Raw genomic sequence first — 19,199 nt, forward strand, 5'->3', positions numbered from 1 at the left:
GCTAGGGGCCAGGTGATTGTGGTGGATGGCGTACTGTTACCTGGGGTAAGTGATTGGTGCTACCCCCACTTCGCAATCAAGCATAATTTATTGTATCAGGTAGTAAAGCATAATGAGGAGACCAAAGACTTGTTACTCATACCCAGACAGTATGTTAGGACTGTGTTGCAGCTTGCCCACACCCACCTGTTTGGGGCACACCTGGGAATGGAGAAAACCATGGAGCAGATCGGGAACCAGTTCCACTGGCCCGGAGTCAAGTGCGCCGTGGAGGACTACTGCCGTTGTTGCCCGTAGTGCCAGATCACAGCTCCGAGGGTGCAGTATCGAAACCCTTTGGTTCCCTTGCCCATTATAGGAGTGCCATTCGAGCGGGTGGCAATAGATCTGGTGGGTCCGTTGGTCAAGACCGCGAAGGGACACCAATACATCCTGGCAATCATGGATTGCGCCACCCGGTATCCTGAGGTAATCCTGCTACGCACGGCGGCAGCAAAAGATATTGCACGGGAGCTCTTCCATTTATTTAGCCGGGTGGGTATCCCGCGGGAAATCCTGACGGACCAGGCCACCACGTTCATGTCTTGTGTGATGAAGGATGTCTGCAAACTGTTACGAATCAAACAGGTGAGGACCAGTGTGTACCATCCACAAACAGACTGGCTGGTGGAACGCTTCGATAAGACCCTGAAACAGATGCTGAAGAAGGTCATCGAGAGAGATGGGTGGAACTGGGACCAGCTGCTGCCCCACCTGATGTTTTCAGTGCGCGAGGTACCCCAAGCATCTACGGGGTTCACCCCCTTTGAGCTCCTGTATGGCCGTGGGCCCCGCGGGCTGCTGGACATAGTCAAGGAGGTCTGGGAAGAGCAGCGGACCCCCTTCGCAGCATAGTAGAACATGTGGAGGAGATGAGGGAGAGGATGACTGGGATTTGGCCAGTGGTGAGAGAGCACATGGCCCAGGCGCAACGTGCCCAGGAGCGTGTCTACAACCGGGGGGCCCAACCACAAGAGTTCCAACCTGGTGAGAAGGTCTTGGTGCTGATCCCTACCACGGAGAGTAAATTCCTGGCTACAGTGGGGCAAAAAAGTATTTAGTCAGCCACCAATTGTGCAAGTTCTCCCACTTAAGAAGATGTGAGAGGCCTGTAATTTTGATCATAGGTACACTTCAACTATGACAGACAAAATGAGAAAAAATAATTGAGAAAATCACATTGTATGATTTTTAATTAATTTATTTGAAAATTATGGTGGAAAATAAGTATTTGGTCAATAACAAAAGTTGATCTCAATACTTTGTTATATACCCTTTGTTGGCAATGACAGAGGTCAAACGTTTTCTGTAAGTCTTCACAAGGTTTTCACACCCTGTTGCTGGTATTTTGACCCATTCCTCCATGCAGATCTCCTCTAGAGCAGTGATGTTTTGGGGCTGTTGCTGGGCAACACGGACTTTCAACTCCCTCCAAAGATTTTCTATGGGGTTGAGATCTGGAGACTGGCTAGGCCACTCCAGGACCTTGAAATTCTTCTTACGAAGCCACTCCTTCATTGCCCGGGCGGTGTGTTTGGGATCATTGTCGCGCTGAAAGACCCAGCCACGTTTCATCTTCAATGCCCTTGCTGATGGAAGGAGGTTTTCACTAAAAATCTCACGATACATGGCCCCATTCATTCTTTCCTTTACACGGATCAGTCGTCCTGGTCCCTTTGCAGAAAAACAGCCCCAAAGCATGATGTTTCCACCCCCATGCCTCACAGTAGGTATGGTGTTCTTTGGATGCAACTCAACATTCTTCATCCTCCAAACACGACAAGTTGAGTTTTTACCAACGACGGGCATGGACATGTACTGGCTTAAGCAGTGGGACACATCTGGCACTGCAGGATTTGAGTCCCTGACGGCGTAGTGTGTTACTGATGGTAGGCTTTGTTACTTTGGTCCCAGCTCTCTGCAGGTCATTCACTAGGTCCCCCCGTGTGGTTCTGGGATTTTTGCTCACCGTTCTTGTGATCATTTTGACCCCACGGGGTGAGATCTTGCGTGGAGCCCCAGATCGAGGGAGATTATCAGTGGTCTTGTCTTCCATTTCCTAATAATTGCTCCCACAGTTGATTTCTTCAAACCAAGCTGCTTACCTATTGCAGATTCAGTCTTCCCAGCCTGGTGCAGGTCTACAATTTTGTTTCTGGTGTCCTTTGACAGCTCTTTGGTCTTGGCCGTAGTGGAGTTTGGAGTGTGACTGTTTGAGGTTGTGGACAGGTGTCTTTTATACTGATAACAAGTTCAAACAGGTGCCATTAATACAGGTAATGAGTGGAGGACAGAGGGGCCTCTTAAAGAAGAAGTTACAGGTCTGTGAGAGCCAGAAATCTTGCTTGTTTGTAGGTAACCAAATACTTATTTTCCACCATAATTTGCAAATAAATTCATAAAAAATCCTACAATATGATTTTCTGGATTTTTTTTCTCCATTTTGTCTGTCATAGTTGAAGTGTACCTATGATGACAATTACAGGCCTCTCTCATCTTTTTTAAGTGGGAGAACTTGAACAATTGGTGGCTGACTAAATACTTTTTTGCCCCACTGTATTTGATACACTGCCAATTTTGCAGGTTTTCTTACTTACAAAGCATGTAGAGGTCCGTAATTTTTATCATAGGTGCACTTCAACAGTGAGAGACGGAATCTAAAACAAAAATCTGGAAAATCATATTGTCTGATTTTTAAGTAATTAATTAGCATTTTATTGCATGACATAAGTATTTGATCACCTACCAACCAGTAAGAATTCCGGCTCCCACAGACCTGTTAGTTTTTCTTTAAGATTCACTCCTCTTCTCCACTCATTACCTGTATTAACTGCACCTGTTTGAATTCGTTACCTGTATAAAAGACACCTGTCCACACACTCAATCAAACAGACTCCAACCTCTCCACAATGGCCAATACCAGAGAGCTGTGTAAGGACATCAGGGATAAAATTGTAGACCCGCACAAGGCTGGGATGGGCTACAGGACAATAGTCAAGCAGCTTGGTGAGAAGGCAACAACTGTTGGCGCAATTATTAGAACATGGAAGAAGTTCAAGATGACGATCAATCACCCTCAGTCTGGGGCTGCATGCAAGATCTCACCTCATGGGGCATCAATGATCATGAGGAAGGTGAGGGATCAGCCCAGAACTACACGGCAGGATCTGGTCAATGACCTGAAGAGAACTGGGTCCACAGTCTCAAAGAAAACCATTAGTAACACACTACGCCGTCATGGATTAAAATCCTGTAGCGAGATCCCCCTGCTCAAGCCAGCGCATGTCCAGGCCCGTCTGAAGTTTGCCAATGACCATCTGGATGATCCAGAGGAGGAATGGGAGAAGGTCATATGGTCTGATGAGACAAAAATAGAGCTTTTTGGTCTAAACGCCACTCGCTGTGTTTGGAGGAAGAAGAAGGATGAGTACAACACCAAGAACACCATCCCAACCGTGAAGCATGGAGGTGGAAACATCGTTCTTTGCGGATGTTTTTCTGCAAAGGAGACAGGACGACTGCACCGTAGTGAGGGGAGGATGGATGGGGCCATGTATCGCGAGATCTTGGCCAACAACCTCCTTCCCTCAGTAAGAGCATTGAAGATGGGTCGTGGCTGGTTCTTCCAGCACGACAACGACCAGAAACACACAGCCAGGTCAACTAAGGAGTGGCTCCGTAAGAAGCATCTCAAGGTCCTGGAGTGGCCTAGCCAGTCTCCAGACCTGAACCCGTTAGAAAATCTTTGGAGGGAGCTGAAAGTCCGTATTGCCCAGCGAAAGCCCCGAAACCTGAAGGATTTGGAGAAGGTCTGTATGGAGGAGTGGGTGAAAATCCCTGCTGCAGTTTGTGCAAACCTGGTCCAGAACTACAGGAAACGTATGATCTCTGTAATTTCTGTACCAAATATTAAGTTCTGCTTGTCTGATGTATCAAATACTTATGTCATGCAATAAAATGCTAATTAATTACTTAAAAATCATACAATGTGATTTTCTGGATTTTTGTTTTAGATTCTCACAGTTGAAGTGTACCTATGATAAAAAATTACAGACCTCTACATGCATTGTAAGTAGGAAAACCTGCAAAATCGGCAGTGTATCAAATACTTGTTCTCCCCACTGTACGTGGCATTACCCTACGACATCATTGAGCAGGTAGGCGACGTCAATTATAAGGTCCGCCAACCAGTGCAGAGAAACCCCCCCAGCTTTACCATGTGAATTTACTGAAAAAATGTCACCCACGCAAGGCGCTGTGCGTAACGTGGACCCAGCCACAACAGTGCAAGCTGGGCTACGCCGAAGTGGAGTATCTGGGATATCAGATCGGGAGGGGAAATTTGAAACCACAAGAAAAACAATTTGCTAGTAGATTTGTACCTAACTTTGCCGCAATAGCTTCTCCCCTCACAGATTTATCCAAGGCACAACTACCCCAGACGGTGCGATGTGCGGAGGACACAGAGGCGGCGTTCCAGGCCCTGAAGGATGTGCTATGTTCGCACCCGGTACAAGTCACCCTGGACTTCTCAAAAAAACTCCTGGTCCAGACAGATGCGTCTGACACCGGGGTAGGGGCCTTTTTGTCCCAAGAGCAGGAAGGCGAGGAGCACCCCATCATGTATGTCAGCAGGAAGCTTCTCCCGAGGGAGAAGGAATACTCAATTGTCAAGAAGGACTGCCTCGCCATGAAGTGGGCCCTCGCCACCCTCAAGTATTACCTCCTCGGGAGGAAGTTCATCCTGATTACTGACCATGCCCCCCTCATGTGGATGGCACGAGATAAGGACACGAATGACCCTGTCACCCGCTGGTTCCTGTCCTTACAGCGATTCTCTTTCTCTGTCATCCACAGGTCGGGTGCCCAGCACGATGGCACACCGCGGGAGAGAAGGGAGAGAGACAGACACCAGTTAAGAGAGAGAAGGAAGACAGCAAAACCTGAGCAAAAGTTATTTCTTTGATATATTTATTTTTTGTCTTAGTAAAGTTGTTTTTGCGGACTAAAGCCTCTCTGTCTCTGTGTCGATCTCTGCACACTCAACCCAACACCCCACGGTTTACCACAGGTGGCTAATTTCTACCACAGATATCCACAGTGGAAACCGACATTATGTCCCCAGCTGTTGGTTCCCAGTTGAGACCTTTAACCATCCCAGAGACCCCATACTGTGTGTGTTTCAGTCGAGTCTCTATTTCAATTGTGTGTTTCTGTTTCGTTTCCATGTTCTGTGTCTTTCAGTAGTGAAAGGGCTTTCAGTAAGGCCCTCTGTGACAGCTGGAATATCTCTCAGAAGTGGGAGAGACTCAACTTCAAGTGAGTAATAAAGTCGACTTGATAAGAAACTTGGAGGAGAGGAGGGGGGAGTTGATTTGTTTTTATTCTTTCTTTCTCCCTCTTTCACTCTCATTCATTCTTCATCCCTTTCTTCCTCTCTCTCACCCTCCGCTGCAGATAAGATGAAGCATTTCTTTCTCAACTGCCAAATATTTGGGTCATAGGCTCTATTTGAATAATTAATGTAAATATTGCATAGAAGGAAAAAAAATACATCTGCAACTTTGGTAGTGACAACAATATCACAAATGGCCATTCAAAACATGTGCATGTTTCTCTTCTGTTTTTTTAAATATTTTTTTTAAACTTTGTGGTATCTTGGAAATGTGACCAGTTAGGTGTGTCATGTTTTGCCATGGTAACAGAAGTTTTTTATTTTTTTAGACCGTTAACAAACGAGTTTGGTTTTGCAATGATACAATGAGTTTGGGTTTGTTTCTCAACACAAGTGTAATTCTTAACAAATTCGTATCTAAATCAGGCTTCGAAGAAAGTATATAACATCTAACTTCCTTCCAAAATCATAGTTATTTTAAGTGAGTCTATGTAAGTCTATGCCACATTGATTTAATATTTCTTATCAGCAGGTGTATGTATTTCTACCTGTGTTTTGTCCTACCAGTGTGAGCAGGAATGCTCAACTTTTCTTGAAGCTGGAGGATTTCTTCTGGCGACGCTACTTGTCCACGTTAGCCTTGCCTTATGGTGTTAAGGGCAGTGGTATGTTGTCACCATCCTCCACTTCAAAGGGTATTTCCAGTGGTGGCTGGTGGCATTTTAAATAGAATGGCAGGCTTACTGTAATGGCTGGCACGGAATTCATGGAACGGTATCAAACACATCAAACACGTGTTTGACACCATTCCATTCAATCCATTTCTATGAGCCGCCGTCCCCTTCACCAGCCTTCTCTGGGTACTTCATACAAAATGCATATTCTGTTCAAGGTGCTTTTCAGTGTGCTTTTATTTGAATTATGCTTTTGGACTCGACTAGTGCATGTTATGTTATTCTTATGACAGTGTTATTACTGACATGTAATAGCAAGCATCAATGTTACTAGTGTTATCTGCATTAACCATGTCTGTGTCTCATGTTTACATTTTTTGTGTGAATTTATGTTAATTTTCTGTTTTCCAGAGCTTTTTCTCATGAAAGCATTGGCAGCCATGGCTAGCTATGACATGCCTGAGACGATAAAACAGTTAGGTCAAAGTACATCTCATCCCTGACAATGACACTACTGTAGAAACTAGTCATTGTTTGCATAAGATTACAATCTAGTTTATGAATCTATTGATGTTAATATTTTATTCAGCTGACAGTTGACACATTCCTGATGGACAATTCATGTTTTTAAAAGGTCTACCATGATACCTTGGTTGAGCTGGACTGTTTTGTCCTCTTCCTGCCCACAGTTTGCCTTGCAAAACCTGCATGGTGGTTGGAAATGGGTTCGCGATCAAGAACACCTCGTTAGGAAGCGCCATTAACAAGTATGACATAGTGATCAGGTAAAGAGACTGAGTGCTTTATGTCTTGCTATGTCACATTTATTTCACATTATGTCATGGTTATAACAGCAGTATGTAGGCTGTGTGACTATGGTTCATGCAATGTCTTATTGGTCATACCCAGATTGAACGATGCACCAGTTCGGGGGTATGAGGCCGACGTGGGGAACAAGACTACCATGCGCCTCTTCTACCCTGAGTCGGCTTCCTACAACCCCAGCATCCACAATGACCCTGACACCCTCATGGTCCTCGTGCCTTTCAAGCAGCAGGACGTGCGCTGGCTCAAAGAGATCCTGTACAATGAGAAGAGGGTACTATACTGGATGTGATATTTTCAACACAAAGACAGGGATGCCCATTACTCCCCATCTATCTTTAAGACAACATATGATGAGATGAAGTAAGGTTTTATTGTTTGGTTCTACAGACATGTGCCTTGTAACTTTAAAACTGATTACAGGACATACAGTATCATATTTGAGGTTAAAAAAACATGAATGGAGGACAGGGGATTATACAACTGATTACTCTTTCTAGTTAGTCTAGTCTACCTCTTTCTGTTTCATTTACACACACACACACACATACATCCATACACACACTCTTCTCTCCCCAATGCCACATTAAAACACCCTGTCCATTTAAAAATGATCACCCTCACCTGCTGGAACATTGTATTTCCCACCCTATCTCCCTACCCTGAGGCTCTGTTAGTAGGTTGTGTTGGAGCAGTGTCTAATAATATAATGTTGAAAGGAACGGCCTTGTGGTGTAGGGTCATGCCACCCTCATTTACACAGTAGTCTAATTCTAAGAGGGACGAGAAGGCACGTGTGATCAACCAATGACTGGGCAGGAGTTAATACTTAGATCTAGGCTCTGTTGTAATTTCCACGCTAGTTTAGCACATACAGTGCTGTGAAAAAGTATTTGCCCTCTTTCTGATTTTCTACATTTTTCATACTGAATGTTATTAGATCTTCAAACCAAAACCTAATATTAGATAAAGGGAACCTGCGTTTGCAAATAACCCCAAAAATTATACTTATTTTATTTATTTAAAAGTTATGCAATATCCAATTCAACTACAGGAAGCATTTGGTTACAGTCATTGCAGCTAAAGGTGGCACAACCAGTTAATAAGAGTAAGGGGGCAATAACTTTTTCACACGGGGGAATTGGGTGTTGCATAACTTTGCTAATTAAAGAAATTAAATAAGTGTAATTTGTTTTGTTATTTGTAAACTCAGGTTGCTTTTATCTAATATTAGGTTTTGGTTGAAGATCTGATAACAGTCAATATCAAAAATAGAGTATATCAGAAAGGGGGCAAATACTTTTTTAGGGCACTGTAAAATTAAGCAATGTATTGGGATTGCATCCTAAGCAAACCTGGGTTCAAATACAATTTGACATTTTTCAAATACTTCTAGTGTTTGGTGTAGTCTGCCTGCAGTCCTAGATGGGTAGGGTTTGCACTTTTGCAACAATTCCATTGCGCCTTGCTAGCTCAATCAAACCGAGCGAAAGTATTTGAAATGATTTCAAATAGTACTTGAACCCAGGTCTGATTCTAAGTAGTGTGCTGGTGTGGATATTGGCCCTACTAAGTAGTGTGCTGGTGTGGAACGTAAACCTACTGGTGAAGCTGTTTCAACCAGAAGCCGTATTTATCAAGCGTCTCAGAGTAGGAGTCCTGATCTAGGATCAGTTTTGCCTTCATAATGAATAAGAATAGATGGAGATAAATAAAGACAGACAAAGAGAGAAAGATTGAAATAGAGACAGAGAGAAATACTAGTTGCCCCTGTTGTAAGGGGACCTGATCCTAGATCAGCACACTTAATCTGAGACGCTTGATACATACGGACCACCCAGGACTCTTTCTAACTAGACTCACTCTATTCACCCTATCTGTGGCTTCAGATCAGAAAGGGCTTCTGGAAACCCCCTCCTGAGATCTGGTTGGGTAAAACAAGCCACATCCGCATCCTGGACCCCTACTTCCTGCAGCAAACTGCCAGCCGCCTGCTCCGCTTGCCTCTCAACACACCTCCAAAGACCAACCAGGTGAAAGCTGCAATACAAATAGTCTGGGTAGCCATTTGATTAGCTGTTCAGGATTCTCGGCTTGGGGGTAGAAGCTGTTTAGAAGCCTCTTGGACCTAGAATTGGCGCTCTTGTACCGCTTCACAGATTGGTGAAAGGTATGTTATGGGACCTTTGCTGTCACCTATACAATCACATACTGATCAATGACTACCTCAAAGAAGGGAAGACAGGAGGATGCATTTTCTGTGTGGTCCAGTGGTTTCGCCACTGACCCCACTGCACCAGGGACAGATTCGGCATGGGTTTGCATTTGCCCACTGCCCTTTGGCTCTATCTCCTCCAATCTTTCCTGTCCAATTTCTACTGTTCTAAATGTTCAATATAAAATACATTTAAAAAAAAATAGTAGAGCTTAGCCTGTGTCTTGTAAACTTGATAAAATTATTTAATGACTGTGACATGGCCACTCTTGATGAGATCACTTGAGGGAATAGCGCTCCTCCCATTAGTCACAGCTAGGAGTTTCTTTCTCTGGAAGGAGTGACTAAGAAAACAAACCTTGTTTTGTAAGGGAAATGACTGAAAGGGTGGAGAGTTATCTATGTTTTAGAACCTACAGACCTTGGTGCCTGAACTTTGATCCTTAGGGTTACTAGTTGTCCTTTGTAACCAATGAGTTAGATGGTAACAATGAGTTCCTTTAGTGTTGTGATGCAAAAATATTGGCCAAATGTATTCCTCATAGACTAAAAAAGGTATTTCTGGACGTTATTCATCACAATCAGAAGGGATTCTTAGAGGGAAGATATATTGGAGACAACATTAGACAACTACTACAAATAATGGAAAACTATGAGAATGCAGGTAAACCATGTATAACCGTTATAGCAGATCTTGAGAAAGCATTTGATACAGTACATCTAGAATCTGTTTAAGTGCCTGTTTTTTTTTTCAACTTAAGATGGGTAAAAGTATTGTTCAAAAACCTTTATGTAAAATAATAAATAACAGTTACTTCTCTGAGAACACCTCTCCATTTACGAGAAGATTACCCTAATTCATTTTCTAGTGATATCTCAGTTTACATACATGACCACATGACCAAAAGTATGTGGACGCCTGCTTGTCGAACATCTCATTCTATAATCATAGGCATTAATATGGAGTTGGTCCCACAATTGCTGCTATAACAGCCTCCACACTTCTGGAAAGATTTCCACTAGCTGTTGGAACATTGCTACTGGGACTTACTTCCATTCAGCCACAAGAGCATTGGTGAGGTCAGGCACTGATGTTAGGCGATTAGGCCTTGCTCGCAGTCAGCGTTCCAATCCATCGTAAAGGTGTTCAATGGGATTGAGGTCAGGGCTCTGTTCAGGCCAGTCAAGTTCTTCCACACCAATCTCAACAAACCATTTATGTAGAGACCTCGCTTTGTGCATGGGGACATTGTCATGCTGAAACAGGAAAGGTCCTTCCCCAAACTGTTGCCACAAAGTTGGAAGCACAGAATCATCTAGAATGTAATTGTAGGCTGTAGTTTTAAGGTTTCCCTTTACTGGAACTATGGGGCCTAGCTTGAACAATGAAAGACAGCCCCAGACCATTATTCCTACTCCACCAAACTTTACAGTTGGCACTATGCATTTGGGTATATTACATTCTCCTGGCCTGGCATCCTCTAAACCCCGATTCATCCGTGGGACTGCCAGATGGTGAAGTGTGATTCATGACCCCAGAGAACGCGTTTCCACTGCTCCAGAGTTCCATGGCGCCGAGCTTTACACCACTACAGCCGACGCTTGGCATTGCACATGGTGATTTTAGGATTGTGTGCTGCTGCTCGGCCATGGAAACCCATTTCATTAAGCTCCCGGCTAACAGTTATTGTGCTGATGTTGCTTCCAGAGGCAGTTTGGAACTCGGTAGTGAGAGTTTTAACCGAGAACAGACCTTTTTTTCTCCCTGTTTAGGCATTATGGCTCAGTTGGTAGACGATGGCGCTTGCAATGCCAGGATTGTGATTCGATACCTGGGGCCACCCATATGTAAAATGTGTGCACCCATGACTGTAAATCACTTTGGATAAAAGCGTTTCTAAATGGTGTATATCATATTATTATTATTATATTAAAACTGATGTTGTAGTGATTGACAAGACCGATTGTCTTTCATTGTTATTTTTACACACTAGTGCTGCCACCTCTTGGTGAAATAAAATATAATATCTCTAATGTGTCTCTTACGCCTGTCCTCACAGATCCCAGCGCACCCTACAACTGGCATTCTGGCCATCTACGTGGCCCTTAACTACTGTGACGTGATCCACATCGCTGGATTTGGCTACCCAGAGTCTAAAGACCTGAAGCACCCCATTCACTACTATGGCTATGACACCATGAAGTCTATGAAGGTGAGGGAGGAAATTGAAATGGGGTGCATCCCAACAATATCTACATTCTTCTGAAGTGTACACTCATTCACTACTTCCCACAAATCTAAAAGCATTGGATTGGTGGATGCATGGGCCAGAGGGAGTTTCCACCACATTCTGTAAACCAGTCATTTCCTTTCAAATCAGTGAAAGCAAGTGAAAGAGAGCACACTTTGGGAGGAAGGAAAGATAATTGGGATGTAGCCCTTGGACTATCAACAATCAGTTGTCTTGTCTAAAATACTATGCAAAGTCACATACAGTGGGGCAAAAAAGTATTTAGTCAGCCACCAATTGTGCAAGTTCTCCCACTTAAAAAAGATGAGAGAGGCCTGTAATTTTCATCATAGGTTCACTTCAACTATGACAGACAAAATGAGAAAATAAAATCCAGAAAATCACATTATAGGATTATTAATGAATTTATTTGCAAATTATGGTGGAAAATAAGTATTCATAAAAAATCCTACAATGTGATTTTCTGTTTTTTTGTCTTCTAATTTTGTCTGTCATAGTTGGAGTGTACCTATGATGAAAATTACAGGCTTCTCTCATCTTTTTAAGTGGGAGAACTTGCACAATTGGTGGCTGACTATATACTTTTTTTGCCCCACTGTATGAATAACATTGAATATGATATGTGGAGACACATCAAATTAAATGTATTGATACAGAGGAGGGACTTTGGTGTTCTGTTGTCATGAACAATTTCAAACCACTTTGCATGGTGTGTTAACATATTTGAAAATCAATAGATTTTTAAATTTCTCCTCTTCCTGACAGAATTCGTACCACAACCTCTCCCATGAGGTGAAAGCTCTGAAGCGACTAGAGGACTCTGGTGCTGTTGTATACCTACACCCTCACTCCTGACCAATGCAACACTAAGAGTAGTGCACAAGTGAATGATACAATTGCATATAATATATTATAAACTGGGTGGTTCGAGCCCTGAATGCTGATTGGCTGACAGCCGTGGTATAAAATTAGCATACATTTCCATATGGGTGGCCCCAGCGGGAATCAAACACACGATCCAGACTAATGTACCAACTGAGCTACACAGGACCACAGTAAAGGAAGATAGTTGGGACACTGAAAAAGGACTATCCTTTCCTACACACCTTTATCACAATCTGATAAACATCCAGTGTGTTTTAGGGATTAACATGGGTATCCGGGATCTTGGGACTGTCCCAGGAGCACTCTTCACACAGTAGCGGTGGGTGGGGAAAATCACTGGGGGAGCCAAGGCAGGAGAAAAAAGCCATATTACAATCTACAGTTGAAGTCGGAAGTTTACATACACCTTAGCCAAATACATTTAAACTCAGTTTTTCACAATTCCTGTGATTTAATCGGAGTAAAAATTCCCTGCTTTAGGTCAGTTAGGATCACCACTTCATTTTAAGAATGTGAAATGTCAGAATAATAGTAGAGAGAATGATTGATTTATTTCAGCTTTTATTTCTTTCATCACATTCCAAGTGCGTCAGAAGTTTACATACGCTCAATTAGTACTTGGTAGCATTGCCTTTAAATTGTTTAACTTGGGTCAAATGTTTTGGGTAGCCTTCCACAATCTTCCCACAATAAGTTGGGTGAGTCTTGGCCCATTCCTCTTGACAGAGCTGGTGTAACTGAGTCAGGTTTGTAGGCCTCCTTGCTCGCACATGCCTTTTCAGTTCTGCCCACAAATTTTCTATAGGATTGAGGTCAGGGCTTTGTGATGGCCACTCCAATACCTTGACTTTGTTGTCCTTAAGCCATTTTGCCACAACTTTGGAAGTATGCTTGGGGTCATTGTCCATTTGGAAGATCCATTTGCGACCAAGCTTTAACTTCCTGACTGATCTCTTGAGATGTTGCTTCAATATATCCACATCATTTTCTCTCCTCATGATGCTATCTATTTTGTGAAGTGCACCAGTCCCTCCTGCAGCAAAGCACCCCCCTAACATGATGCTGCCACCCTTGTGCTTCACGGTTGGGATGGTGTTCTTCTGCTTGCAAGCCTCCCCCTTTTTCCTTCAAACATAACGATGGTCATTATGGCCAAACAGTTCTATTTTTGTTTCATCAGACCAGAGGACATTTCTCCAAAAAGAACAGTCTTTGTCCCCATGTGCAGTTGCAAACTAGCTTTCTTATAGCGGTTTTGGAGCAGTGGCTTCTTCCTTGCTGAGCAGCCTTTCAGGTTATGTCGATATAGGACTCGTTTTACTGTGGATATAGATACTTTTGTACCTGTCTCCTCCAGCATCTTCACAAGGTCCTTGGCTGTTGTTCTGGGATTGATTTGTACTTTTCGCACCAAAGTACATTAATCTCTAGGAGACAGAACGCGTCTCCTTCCTGTGAGGTATGGCGGCTGCGTGGTCCCATGGTGTTCATACTTGCATACTATTGTTTTTACAGTTGAATGTGGTACCTTCAGGCGTTTGGAAATTGCTCCCAAGGATGAACCAGACTTGTGGAGGTCTACAATTTATTTTCTGAGCACTTGGCTGATTTCTTTTGATTTTCCCATGATGTCAAGCAAAGAGCCACTGAGTGTGAAGGTAGGCCTTGAAATACATCCACAGGTACACCTCCAATTGATTCAATGGATGTCAATTAGCCTATCAGAAGCTTCTAAAGCCATGACATCATTTTCTGTAATTTTCCAAGCTGTTTAAAGGCACAGTCAACTTAGTGTTTTTAAACTTCTGACCCACTGGAATTGTGATACAATGAATTATTATAAGTGAAATAATCTGTCTGTAAACGATTGTTGGAAAAATTACTTGTGTCATGCACAAAGTAGATTTCCTAACCGACTTGCCAAAACTATAGTTTGTGAAAAAGAAAATTGTGGAGTGAAAAACGAGTTTTAATGACTCCAACCTAAGTGTATGTAAACTTCCGACTTGTGTGTTGTTGTAATTGCGGTGTTGTCTCTATAAAGTGTTAGTTCATTTGCCTTGCCACTGTGATATATAGGCCTAAGGCCGAGACAATAAGAAGACACAGTGGCAGAATAAATTCAACCACATTTTTTTTTCATCACAAAACCAGAGAGCAACATCTGTCCGGTGAAGTCCACAAAGCATATTGCATGTAACAAACCGTTACATGACCTACAGCATGGTTAATCAAGTTAATGCTTCCAACATTTTTGGACTACTAAAAAGCTATTGATTTAGAACACCGGAGAGTTAACGCAAGTTGCAAAGAAACAGGAACTGCCTCCACCATTCCAGGACCATTTTAACTTCAACATCGTCAAATCACCTCTGCTTAGTCTAATACAGTGCCAACTAAAAGATTCCAAAAACGATTTAGTCCAATCAGCATAAGATAAATATCATGTGGTTGTCTATGGTACTGATTTTTGTGTGTGTGTGTAAGTTGAAAAAACATGTTGACTCACCCTACTTGTAGAGAAATGCCAATGCCATCCTCCTCTCTTCATGTTGTCTTACAGTAATTAGCCAGCTAATTAACATTTGCCTACCTAGCTACATATTGAACTTCCATCCTCTCAGGCCAGATGCACAATGTATGAACTTATGGTTGGATCAGATTCATCTTCATAATCATTGGCCAGTACTAAAATGACTAGAACATTAATATATTATATTCTGATAACATGGCAACCATGTTCTGTGTATGTTTGATGGGATGTTGATGGAATATTTACCTAACCCACAAAAAACTGGACACATTAAGGTTTTTGCCATGTTCTCATAAACTGCTACAGATTTCCAACACATTCCTCCCTATCCTGTAGGTGACCTTTGCACATAGCATCTTATTGCTTTTCACTCTGGAAACCTTTGTCCTATTTTGAAATTAAAGAACATTTATTTAGGCCTGGATTCAATCCCTATCGCTGAAGATCCGTGTTAAAATGTAAAGGTAGACTAAGTTCTGATTGAGCCGACGTATATGCAGCTTTTACCGTGAATGCAGTCTCCCGGACCACAGAAACATTGCCTTTAATTCTCAATCACTATAAAGCGGATTTTCAGCTCTACAGATTGAATAGAGCCGTTAATTCATTAATTCACATGGTAGAGTATAGAGTAGGGAAATTATGCGACAATATAAGATATTAATTTGAGAAATTACACAATAGCTGAAAAGTGGCTGTCACATTGATGACACAGACTGGAAGTTGGTAGTGCCACCAGACCTGATTCGAGGTGGACCTTTTTGGCTGTGGTGGTTGCCAGATATTTGGCACTACAGCAGGGCGTGTTGGTCTCATAGATGCTGTGGAAGCTGTTGTAGTTCACCTCATAGAAGCCCTTATCCGGTGAGAGGACTGGTGTGAAGCGATACCCCCACAGCACCTCAGTGTCCAAATAGGAGCTTCGAGCTTGACACATCATTCCTGTAAAAGATTGGTGAGATTCACTAGATTCCTTTTTTTTGCACTTCAAAAGCATACGAAAAACATCTTAAAGACAAACACAAACAATGCCCGCATCTCATCTGCTCATACCCGCATGCTCACACTCCCAACCTTAGTGCCTGCATCTCATCTGCTCATACCCGCATTTCACACCCCCAACCTTAGTGCCTGCATTACTGTTTGCCGCTTTGCCTTAAATTGTACCAATTTGTTTTTTTCTCGGTTGCCCATCCTGTTTCAATAATTAAACATTTTCCATTGTGTCAATGATGGCGGATTGATTGACTTCCAAGTTTTTAAATATACATTTTTTTCAAGATGAGTGATGAGAATCGTGTTTTGAAATATGCAGACAGTAAGTTTACATTGTAATACTTCTGATATTGTAATGTGTACGTTGCAATACAAATTCTTATTTACAGTTAATTCGGAATGTATTCAGACCCCGTGATTTTTTCACATTTTCTTACATTAATCTAAAATGGATTTGTTTGTCCCCCCTTCAATCTATACACAATACCCCATAATGACAAAGCAAAAACAGGTTTTTAGAAACGTCTCAAATGTATCAATAAAAATACGGAATATCACATTTACATAAGTATTCAGACCCTTTACTCAGTACTTCTGCAGCGATTACAGCCTCAAGTCTTTTTGGGTATGATGCTACAAGCCTGGCACAACTGTATTTGAGGAGTTTCTCCCATTCTTCTCTGCAGATCTTCTCAAGCTCTGTCAGGTTTGATGGGGAGCATCGCTGCAAAGCTATTTTCAGGTCTCTGGCTGGGCCACTGAAGGACATTCAGAGACTTGTCCCAAAGCCATTCCTGTGTTGTCTTTGCTGTGTGCTTAGGGCTTGTTTGCTGTGTGCGTTGGCATGTTGTAAGGTGGACATTCACCCCAGTCTGAGGTCCTGAGCACTCTGGAGCAGGTTTTCATCAAGGATCTCTCAGTACTTTGCTCCGTTCATCTTTCCGTCGATCCTGACTAGTCTCCCAGTCCCTGCCGCTGAAAAACATCCCCACAGCATGATGCAGCCACCACCATGCTTCACCATAGGGATGGTGCCAGGTTTCCTACAGATGTGACGCTTGGAATTCAGGCCAAAGAGTTCAATCTTTGTTTCATCAGACCAGAGAATCTTGTTTCTCATGGTCTGAGAGTGCTTTGGGTGCATTTTGGCAAACTCCAATTGCGCTGTAATGTGCCTTTTTTCTGAGGAGTGGCTTCCGTCTGGCCACTTTACCATAAAGGCCTGATTGGTGGAGTGCTGCAGAGATGGTTGTCCTTCTGGATGGTTCTCCCAGCTCAGTCAGAGTGACTATCGGTTTCTTGGTCACCTCCCTCACCAAGCCCTGATTGCTCAGTTTGGCCGGGCGGCCAGCTCTAGAAAGAGTATTGGTGATTCCTAACTTCTTCCATTTAAGAATGATGTAGGCCACTGTGTTGTTGGGGAACCTAAATGCTGCAGATTCTTTCGGGTAATATTCCCCAGATCTGTGCCTCGACACAACCCTGTCTCGGCGCTCTACGGACAATTCCTTCGACCCCATGGCTTGATTTTTGCTCTGACATGCACTGTCAACTGTAGGACCTTATATAGACAGGTGTGTGCCTTTCTAAATCATGTCCAATCAATTGAATTTACCATAGGTGGACTCCAATAAAGTTGTAGAAACATCTCAAGGATGTTCAATGGAAACAGGATGCACCTGAGCTCAATTTCGTGTCTCATATCAAAGTCTGAATACTTATGCAAATAAGGTATTTCTGTTTTTTATTTGTAATACATTTGCAAAAATGTCTAAAAATCTGTCATTATGGGGTATTTTGTTTAGATTGATGAGGGATTTTTTTTCAAATCCATTTTAGAATAAGGCTGTAACATATCAAAATGTGAAGAAAGGTCATGGCAGCATGACATGGTAGCAGCAAATTACGTGAAGCACCCACAAGTGTCAGTAAGAGTGTATGATTGAGAGTTTTTTGCAGCTCTTGAACATTAGTCAGAAACAAAAACAAACAAAAACTATTTCTCCTGAGATAAGCAAATTAAGAGTTTTCAGAAATATTGATAAATGAGCTTTTATTGTTTAAAGAAATGTTTTTTTTCACGATCTAATCAGGGTTCTTTTTTCTTTTTTTGATAATTCAATACAGTAATATGAAATATGTATGTAAAACATTTACATTTGACATTTTAGTATTGTAGTAGATGCTCTTATCCAGAGCGACAGTGAGTGCATGCATTCAAATGTTCATCATACCAGCAACAAATCAAATCAAATCAAATTTTATTTGTCACATTACACATGGTTAGCAGATGTTAATGCGAGTGTAGCGAAATGCTTGTGCTTCTAGTTCTGACAAGGGAGTCGGAACTAGAAGCCCACTTATTCACCTCTATATGTAGCACTCCAGTCCTATGGCATCCTTCATTCCGGTGTGAGGTACCATTAAATCGTCTACAGGAGCTGACAACAGAAGCATAGAAATATTCTAAACCTGATGAATAGGTTGTCAGAAATAGCGATATTGACAGAGAGCAAGGGGGAGACACAAACAGACAGAAATACAAGCAAAAACACGTTTATTATATTTGGTCAAACTTCATTCAACACCAAGACCATACTTGGCTTCTATTATGTGATGGTTCTTTACGATGCATCATTATTAAAGCGCAACGTTGATACCTGGTATTTCAAATTAAACCACAGTCAATAGCCGGAGGAAATTGTCTGGAAGCATTACCCCATGTTTATAGAAACACATTAGGATTTACAGAGAGAGAGTTGCAATGTTGTATTTATCAGTTTTAGTGGAACAATGGTTTTTGGGGAACAGCTTGCCAGGGATCAAACAATGGTGATCAGGCCTAGTACCAATGTATAGTACATTGTTTAAGGGACCAGTCTCAATGCACAGAGGATGTTGCAATATGCTCTCCTTCTCTCATAAGTATCACTTCTAAATGTGGGTGTCTTTGTTTGCTTTGCATGTTGAGCTATATCATTCTAATTGCATGTGGCTGTGCTTTCATGCCTCTTCCATTTACTAATAATTTTTTCTGTTTGTTTTAACATTTGTCAGGGAAATTACCTTTCAAATGTAAGTATTCTATCATAAGAGATTTGTATTCTGTATTTGATTATTTGTGCCTGCCCTATTCTAATTTGAGCTTCTTCCACTTCAGCTGTTCTATTTGAATTACAAAACAAATGCTCATTGTCTGGGATTGAGCAATCATCTCTGTCTAATCAAATCAAATTGTACATGTCACATGCACCGAATACAACAGGTGTAGACCTTACAGTGAAATGCTTACTTACAAGTCCTTAACCAACAATGCAGTTTTAAGAAAAATAAGTGTTAAGTAAAAAATTTAAATATTTAAAGAGCAGCAGTAAAATAACAGTAG

The 19,199-nt window shown here is 42.1% G+C and overlaps 1 protein-coding gene across 10 annotated transcripts in view; it reads left to right on the top strand.

Annotated features, from left to right (window-relative positions):
• Positions 1 to 19,199, top strand: part of LOC112228341 (CMP-N-acetylneuraminate-beta-galactosamide-alpha-2,3-sialyltransferase 4) — a 48,352-nt gene that overhangs the window by 20,914 nt on the left and 8,239 nt on the right. For 5 of the 10 annotated variants that reach the window (XM_042308972.1, XM_042308973.1, XM_042308975.1 and 2 more), the window contains 8 exons: positions 4,897 to 4,992; positions 5,284 to 5,358; positions 6,002 to 6,099; positions 6,520 to 6,583; positions 6,798 to 6,893; positions 7,018 to 7,207; positions 8,823 to 8,966; positions 11,209 to 11,361. In XM_042308972.1, the coding sequence (XP_042164906.1) occupies positions 4,897 to 4,992; positions 5,284 to 5,358; positions 6,002 to 6,099; positions 6,520 to 6,583; positions 6,798 to 6,893; positions 7,018 to 7,207; positions 8,823 to 8,966; positions 11,209 to 11,361 (916 nt within the window). Of the gene's footprint in view, positions 1 to 4,104; positions 4,993 to 5,283; positions 5,359 to 6,001; positions 6,100 to 6,519; positions 6,584 to 6,797; positions 6,894 to 7,017; positions 7,208 to 8,822; positions 8,967 to 11,208; positions 11,362 to 12,165; positions 12,765 to 19,199 lie in introns of those variants that run through there. The other 5 variants (XM_042308976.1, XM_042308978.1, XM_024393569.2 and 2 more) reach the window with 4 other exon arrangements.

The sequence above is a fragment of the Oncorhynchus tshawytscha genome, linkage group LG30, assembly GCF_018296145.1.
Source record: "Oncorhynchus tshawytscha isolate Ot180627B linkage group LG30, Otsh_v2.0, whole genome shotgun sequence".
In the NCBI taxonomy this organism is placed as follows: domain Eukaryota; kingdom Metazoa; phylum Chordata; class Actinopteri; order Salmoniformes; family Salmonidae; genus Oncorhynchus; species Oncorhynchus tshawytscha.